At 29.8% G+C, this 8,767-nt stretch overlaps 2 protein-coding genes across 7 annotated transcripts; both read right to left on the bottom strand.

Annotated features, from left to right (window-relative positions):
* Positions 1-1,940: 1,940 nt before the first annotated feature.
* Positions 1,941-3,551, bottom strand: LOC148204840 (uncharacterized). The gene is made up of 2 exons (XM_088098933.1): positions 3,412-3,551; positions 1,941-2,899 (listed from the first exon to the last, which is right to left on the bottom strand). The coding sequence occupies exons 1-2, from the start codon at positions 3,433-3,435 to the stop codon at positions 2,561-2,563; spliced, it is 363 nt and encodes a 120-aa protein (XP_087955059.1). The 5' UTR covers positions 3,436-3,551; the 3' UTR covers positions 1,941-2,560.
* On the bottom strand, positions 2,065-7,211 carry LOC124825764 (uncharacterized). Of its 6 annotated transcripts, none has more exons than XR_007027792.2 (3): positions 5,580-7,211; positions 3,865-3,937; positions 2,065-3,584 (listed from the first exon to the last, which is right to left on the bottom strand). XR_007027792.2 is itself a non-coding variant. In XM_088098920.1 (3 exons), the coding sequence occupies exons 1-2, from the start codon at positions 7,146-7,148 to the stop codon at positions 5,586-5,588; spliced, it is 1,419 nt and encodes a 472-aa protein (XP_087955046.1). In that variant the 5' UTR covers positions 7,149-7,211; the 3' UTR covers positions 2,065-3,937; positions 5,580-5,585. The 6 variants fall into 6 exon arrangements, 5 of the variants coding, with proteins under 5 accessions (XP_087955046.1, XP_087955051.1, XP_087955029.1 ...); XM_088098920.1 differs by having other exon boundaries at positions 2,065-3,937; positions 5,580-5,664; positions 5,809-7,211; XM_088098925.1 differs by lacking the exon at positions 3,865-3,937 and having other exon boundaries at positions 5,580-5,664; positions 5,809-7,211.
* Positions 7,212-8,767: the final 1,556 nt, after the last annotated feature.

The raw sequence follows: 8,767 nt of genomic DNA, 5'->3' as shown, positions 1-8,767 counted from the left end.
GAATTATTATTAATTGTAATCATTCTACTATATAGTATATTGTTGTATTTTTTGGATGTTACAAAAGCACTGTATAAAGATTAAGGTTTTAAATAGAGAGTGTCAATCCCTTGTATGGTTGAGCTTATATTTAATTGGTATTGTGTTCTGATGAACTTCTTATTCGATGACCCAACGGTGATATAAAAGTTGATAGTTTATCTTTTCAGGTGAACTTCCTCCTCGATATAATATTTTTGTTCTCATTCTTTCTATGTTACACATTCACTATAAATAAAAAATATTAAAAAATCATAAAATATTATTTTAGAATTATGAGTTGAAAGTTAAATTAGATCATGATGTTTTTTTATCTATGAACAATATCAAAGTCACCAATTCCATTTGGTAACTGACTTAGATAACAAATATGATTGTTAAGAAGGCAAATATATCAAATTGAAAAAGTCTTCTATGTAAAAATATAAGGTTAAAGGCTTATTATGTTAAAATATTTGAGATGAAAATAATATCAATCTTTTATATTAATTAAACTTAATCACATTTATATAATATATCTCAGAATGTTTCTTTTAAATAAAAAATAAAAAACCATCACGTATAAAATATAAACAAACCTTTTCATTTTAGTATTCAACCTATTTTTAATTTCGCTAACGAATTAATTTTAATTAATAACTTGTTATTGATAATTATATAATCTATTATAAACCATTCATTATTAAAAACATTGATAGTTACAAATTTTTATGTACTATGTGATAGCAAAGATTGGAACGTCAGCGATATTTTCAACTTTTGCTGCGCTACCAAATGTTATTATTAATGTATAATTTAACTCATTTAGTTTTATAATTATTTTAATATTACGAAGAATATTTCTTCTACTTTATTTAAATTTTTTAATTACTTATATAAGTGGTTATAAATTTTATATTTTTAATATAATAATTTAAAATACACATCACTATCGTTTTCAATTTCTATAGTTTTTTCAGTCCAGCTCATCAGAATGGACATTTTTCTTTTTGAACATTTCATATGAATTTAGCAGATACCAGCCTGTTTTTTAATCATTTATATATAAAAAAAACTAAAATTTAAGATAAATTAGGTTAATGAATTTTGACATCATTTAGGTTCGTTTAGCCTTTTAGTCCAATTAAATCGTAACGTTAAATACTGATAAAATAAAGACTTTATTATTTATTTATTTATTTATCTTAGCTAAGTTGTGTGTTTGGTCATTGATATCTCCTTCTTGTTGCCAAATTATAAAATGTTTATTATTTAATATTTGAAATATATATATTTTTGCTAGATTTTTTTTCCATCAAGTTATGATGAGAGTCTAAATAACAAAACAGAAGAACAAATAAGGGATTATTAACAAAATGATTAAATTTGAAAAAAGACAAACATTAAATTATATTATTTAAAAAAGTGAGATTAGATAAAATAATAAATGAATATATATTAGCCAAAAATAATGGACCTAATTTAACCATGATACATTAACGGAGTAACAATTTTTATATTCTATATTTCACATGAGTGTTAACTTTTTAAACATTACTTTAATTATTATAAGACAGCAACATATAGGCAATCATAATAGAGGTAAACTATATATGCAAGAAGCATAAAAAAAACATATCTGAAATGTATGAGACAGTAACGTAGCAGACAATTTCATACTTACGCAGATGATAATCCCACAAAGAACTGTATCTCTTTAAAATGCCACCGTTTACTGTTTTTTATGATACAATGTTAGTTTAATTGCAGTTTTCTTATGAAACTATCAATTGGAGGCACCTCATAACTTAATAAAGTGATAACAACTCAACTATTTTGTAATCATACACACACGAAGGATGGTGTGATACTGTAGGATTTGTTGAAGAAGTTCAGGGTAAAATATTCAAGAGACTGGATCCTGCAGCAAAAACCAGAAAGTGTAATGGCATATGCTACAACTAGGGATGAGCAAAGTACACTATACTAAAAAAAAATTATAGTTAACTATAAAACAGTTCAGAAAAACTAAACTGAACTAAAATATAGTTCAAAATAACTGAATTAAACTATTTTTTAGTTCACTTATAATACACTACAGTTCATAAGAAAACTTTGTATGATCTATCACCTGAAAATGCAAGGTTTCCATTTAAGTTGGAATTTTCTGCCAGTAAACTTGCCACCAAATCTTTACTCTCAACCAAGTCTAATGACAGCCTATCAATTTCATGTTTGAGATGATCGATTTCTCCTTCAATCTTATTCCTATCTTCGGTCACAGAAGAGAGATCCTGTCAACTAAGTTGGACTTCTCAAGTTTTACTCCTTCCATCGAACTCTTTAAGGCAGCTAATTCAGACACCAGATTCTTAATTTCAAATAGATGAGATTCCTTCTCCTCCAAAAGTTTATACTTTTCTCATCAGTTGTCAAATCAAGAGTTTCATTCATGCCCTTCTTTTCCACCTGTAAACTTGAGATCAAGCCTCTGCAGTCAGCCAACTCTTTGGATAATTCCAGTAATTCTTTTTGAGACATGTCAATTATTCTGCAGCTCAACCACTCTGGCAGAAAGAGCTTCCACCTCAGCCATGGCAGCATTAAATTGATTTTGCAGTTCCAAATCAGACTCCACTCCTCTTGCCTCAATCAGAAACCGACACTCTTCTTCATTAAGCCCCCTAATAATTTCAGCTAGCTGCAACAGGTTAATGGAGTTTGCATCAAAAACAGAAGGCCCGCACAATGGTCTGGATGGATCAAACTCATGAGTTCCCCTTGACTTTGGATCCTCAACTGCAAGTCCATCACGAGGGCATTGCTGATTAAACCCCTCCTGAAGTCCCCCATCCTGTTCAATCTGATTATATTGCCTTTTCTGCAAAAAGGTTATGTTATTTGAATGCTATACTACTGATTTTATAGAAATCATGTTTTCAAAATGTAATGTGACTAAGTTGTTCATAAACATGAAAGCAAAAACTCTATGTCCAATAGAGAGATAACTAATTGAATCAATAAGTGGTTCTGTGAAACAAATATTAGCTACACTTATCACTTATCAGTATATTCAACTTCAAATGTAAAATAGCAGGAAGCTTTTGGTGTTCACTCATGTATAAGTTCTCAATAAGTAAAATAGGCAAGAAGATATATGAAGAATTAAACATGGAACATGGAAACTGCATCGTTGACTAAATAAGTTGTAAAATATAACACCTCAACTTATAGAAGTTTTTACTGTTTTCTCTTCTTCAGTGACAAGTAGTTTCCCATCCGAAATATCACAGGATGCAAATGGAATTCCCAACTGCTTCTGCAATTTCTTCACAACAAACACTTCTGGCTCTTCACATATGGTTAGCACTCTACCATTCCTACCAAGCTTACCAGTTCGGCCAGCCCGGTGTGCATAATGAATTTGAGCTTGGGTCTGCACTGGATCTCCTCCCTACACGCTCCAATATCCAATGCATGTCTTTCCGGGAATTGAAAGACAAGAATTCATCAACTTCATCCAATACCAAAAGAATGCAGCACCAGAGATTCCAATGCATCACCACCTATGCCAAGTATTCATCAGTAGAAATCAGAATAAATGTAAAGTCTCAAAGAGCACCTTAGCTTATATGTTTTCACTCATTAAGGACTTCGCCTAGAAGATATGTATCATGAAGCAGATAAATTGGGATGTGAAGCTAGTAGAAGTTCAAGTTAAACTTTTAATGTTCACAAAGGAAATTATATCATACTTCACAAAATTCACTGCAAACTTTTCCGATTAAGAAATTTGCAAGCAAACCATGAAATAAATAACACATGAAAAATGAGAAAGGATATTACTCTACTCCAGCCTTGTAAATTGTAAGAGTGTGAGTGGCTCAATCTGATGTGTTCAGTAAACAAAATCCCTCCTCTGCAAGTTTCATTAAATCTGTATATCATATATTGTAATATATCTAAAATTTATAAACAAGAAAGCACCGTGGACATTGATTCCAAAATAAAGGAACAATACATAGGTAACAACAAAATAAAGAAAAGACAAAAAAGATCCTACAAAAATTCATCTTTTAATACAATTCTGATGTTGCTCAATTACTATAAATTGTTCAGTCCACCACCATGCAGACTTACCATTCTTTTCATACACACTAACACACATTAACACTATATATATCTTCCAATCTGTTACACTACATCTCTCTATCTCCTATGTAGCCCACACCATTTTCATATTATCATTGTTTCATCTCATTACTCCCCTTTGACTTCATTTAATTCTGCAGAGTGCTGCACTAATTATAATCTGCTCTGCATTCTATTATATATGAGATAACTCTCAGCAAACTCTCCTACCTTCATTATTCAATTCAACTTTCAACAAAACCCAAACCAAATGCACATTCAAATCTCAGTGCTTCTACTATTTTCAGTTAATTATAATACTTCTAAATATTACTTCATAAATGAAAATGTCTGCAAATATAAGAAAAACAGAGAAAAAAGCATTGAAGTACTAATGTAACTTTATTGTTTTTAAACAAAGTCAATGCAACAGTTAAAGTTAAGAAACTTTTCTCCTATAAGATTTATGTGAACTTGTTTTATACCAATTTAAAAGCTTGGCAGTCACAATATAATCCCAGAATTTAAGCCCATTTTTTCCTTCAAAGCCTAATTACTTAACCCAGCTCACTCCATTGCCTAAAAACCATCAAGTAACTCCACACAAATTAATGCCTAAAAACTGCTGAGTCATGACTGCCTCTCTTCTATAAATAAAAAATGTTGTGCATACTGCTCTCCATTGGCTAAAATATGCTGCCAATGCTACTCTCCCTTTACCAAAAAACAAATAATTCTGCTCTCCCTTTGGCTATTTAATATCATTTCTACTCACTCCCATTCCACTCCATCTTTCTCCCTCTTCGTTTATTACCCCATCTAAAATAGAATGAGTGCAGTATTTTTAAACTGAATTATTAAATAGTATAATTAGTTTTTAGTAAAAATATTTTAAGTTTTTTAAGTATAAAATAGTATAGATAAACTATAGTTTAGGATTTTTAAGTTAACTATGTCCAGCCCTAGCTACAACTTGATAACAAAATATTCAAAACTTCAATTACATCGATTTACCAGTGTGCCCTCATTTCAATGGATTGAAGCTTATTTACACAATTTGAGACTTGTAATGAATTATATCAATATCAATAAGGTAATATAGTATGATAGTACACTTCCTCAATTAGGTTAAGTGGTAGAGAACCTCTAGAAAGTTAAATGAAGTTGGAAAAAAAAATCCATTAGAATTTATGGAGGGAGGTCAAGGTTTGGTTCTTGACAGACAATGCAATGCAAAAAAGCAAAAAAAAAAAAACACACAGAAGTTACATGCAATGAAAATGTAGGACGTAAAATAAAAAAATTTCAACTCTTCACGTTAGCAAGACAGGCATCAACTGCAGAACTGTCACACTTCTCCCGTCAAACAGATACAACATATAGCAATCATTCAAGTACATTATATAGCAAATACAGAGATGAGGTTTCACCTTTTATCATGTCAACAAGCCTCTAAATATCATTTCACGAACAAATGTCTCTGCCTTATCAAACTCATCCTTTTCAAAGAGAGCCCTGATCATTATTTCGTAAGTTATTGCATCAGGTAAGCAACCATTGTCTTCCATTTTGGACCATAAGGTTAATGCATCATCAATCAAACCCTTTTTACAAAGACCATTGATCATAGTATTATAACAATATACATTTAAACGGTACCCTTTCATTAAAAGATCTTGAAAGGTCTCTTGTGCCTCCTCAAGTCTTCCTCCTTTGCACATTCCATCAATAAGTATGTTCCAGGTGTACAAATTTGGTTGAATTCTCTTTTCCATCATTGTCCTGATTAATTCAAATGCCTTGTCTAGATGATAGTTTTTGCATAAACCATCTATCAAGCAACTGTAAGTGATTACATTTGGTTGCTGATTTCTATCATGCATCTCATTCATAAGATCCCAAACATAAGTTATTCTTCCAGATTTGCATAACCCATCTATAAGAGTAGTGTAAGTCACTCTATCAGGAACCATGTTCCTCTTATGCATTTTCTGAAAGAGTTTCATGGCCTCATCCACTCTTTTACTCTTACATAATCCATTAATCATGATATTGTAGCTGTAAACGTCACGAGTTACTCCAATTTGAGTCATAGCATTAAATATGTGTTTAGCACTTTCCACCTCGTTAACTAAAATATACCCATCCATCAAAGTGCTAAAGGTAACAATTGCAGGTTTCACACAAGCTTTTATCATCACAGCTAGCACATTCTTAGCTTCTTTTATCTTTCCTTCCTTACATAAAGCATCTATCATTATAGTATAAATATAAACATTAGGCATGATGTTATTTGACATCATTTTAATAACCATATCATAAGCCTCTTTTATAAGATTATCTTTGAACAGAGAATCAATTATACTGGAGTACATTACCACATTAGACTTGCATAATCGGCCTTCTATTATTGTGAGCAACTTGATGGCAGCTTCGGTTTTTCCTACCTTGCACAAGCCATTGATCAAAATCCCGTAACTAACCTCGTCAAGTAGAAATCCTTGTGCTACTGCCTTGTCATGAAAGGTAAGAGCTTTCTTAACCTCACCATTAAGACAGAGACCTTTCATGAGGGTACTTAAGGTTACGACATCGGGATGATAACCAAGTTTGAGAATTTTGGCAAGCACAGAGAAGGCGAAGGTCATTTGATGCAAGTGACAAAAACAATTGATGACGATGCTGAGAATGACAAGATCACTCTGAATTCCCTTGAACTCCATTTGCTTAAAAAGGGAAATAGTTGTAGAATAGTGTTTCATCCCTGTAAGAGATCCCAAAATCTTCCCAAATAGGTAAATGGGAGGAACAGGACGCATATGAAACATGCTAAGAAATTGGGAGACCACATCGTGAACATTGTCATGGTCAGGTGAAGGAGGCTGAGAGTGATAGTGTAAGTGAAAGGAAGAGAAGGAAGAATGGTTTGAAAGAAAAGGAGAAAACTTGGAAATGGAATAAGAAAGACATAACCTTAACTTTGATATTGGAAGTGACATTGTTAGGTTAAAGATGAAGAGGAGTGCGATGAGGAAACAAAAGCATCTGAAACAAGAAACACAGGAAACCTATGAAACAATGCGTTTTTTTTTTGGATAAATTATAACAATAAATGATTATTGGGTTTTTGACAGAGAAAGCCCAAATTATTTGGGCTTACAGAAATTGGTGCAACAGTAACAGACCCAAATGTTCTTTATAATTAGATTTAGAGCCATAGATGAAAGGTTTGTTTGTTTTTTTGTTTAATTCAAAGGAAGGTTTAGAATGTGTGGAACAAATTAAAGAAATATTTTTATATCAGTTTAAGAAGTAAGAGTTTGATCTATTTATTTGATTTAGTATTTGTAAAGATACTTAAAAAACCTGAACCTAATTTATTTTGTTGTAACGTTATCTTTTAGATAAACTTATAGAATTGTTTTTTAATAGAGTAATATATTTAAATTTACACCAAAGTTAATAGGTTTATAAATTGAAATAGATTTATGTTTTTTAAAACAATCGTTATATTATTATTATTATTGCTACTGGATAAGTTTATAAAACCTTCTAAATAACACAATGTACGGTCTTTCAATTAAAAATTAATTTTAAAAGTTTTGGCCTAACTTATATAATAAATAATCTTGACCTAACTTATGGGTAATACGAGCTAAGTTTATACCTATATTTCAAAAAAAAAATCATCCCTAAACTCAATTAGTATTACAACTGGTACCTATAAGTACTAATGTTAACTTTTATTAATATATATATATATATATATATATATATATATATATATATATATATATATATATATATAATTTTTCTTTTCTTTATTTTTTCTCATTTTCTTTCTTCTTACTCATATTTTATCGGATTTGACTAAAAATATCATTAATTTTATTAATAATTTTAAAAAAAACTCTTGACATATGTACTGTTTTTTTTTTAAATTAATTACCCATAAATTTCAAAAAGTTTAATTACTGATGGAATTAAAATAAATAAATTACTGAAATATCAAACTTTTTCAAGAGAAATTTATCTTTTTTTTTAACCTTCTTTTATGTTGTTTTCATTTATAGCTAATCCTATTTTCATTAAATCAAAAGCAAATCTTTTGTATGATGTTAGCATTTTGATCATACAAAATTTGTTTTAAAAAAAGACTTTATAATTATTAATATTTGAGCAACAATTTACAAGAGTAATCTCATGAATATATGAGATATCAAAAATTAATTTGATACATGAATGAGTTTTAATCCAAAACATTGAGACATTGAATTTAATGTTATTGTTGTTGTGATGACTGTGTTATTGTATTATTGTTTTTTATCCATTACCTCCTAACAGATATTAATATCTTATGTGGATTGAATTCATGTAAACAAAAAACTCATCATTATAAAAAAAATAATTATTATATAAATTAATGTTTTAGTTTCATCAAATAGAGAATGTTATCTTACCTTTACCTTTAAGTTTAGACTTTTTTTTTTCTATAATAGGTTTCATTGTTCAAAATTATATAATTTTTTTTCTTCGCTGTATTTGTTTATTCAATATAGGTTTGGTTTGCTCCCCGTATTTGTGTTTCTTCGCTGCTTTTATTTTCTTAAATATATTT

The sequence above is a fragment of the Vigna umbellata genome, chromosome 1, assembly GCF_029865625.1.
Source record: "Vigna umbellata cultivar VRB3 chromosome 1, Vumbellata_1.0, whole genome shotgun sequence".
Classification (NCBI taxonomy): Eukaryota; Viridiplantae; Streptophyta; class Magnoliopsida; order Fabales; family Fabaceae; genus Vigna; species Vigna umbellata.
The sequence above is the reverse complement of the archived record's forward strand: the minus strand, read 5'-3'. Positions and strand labels throughout refer to the sequence as shown.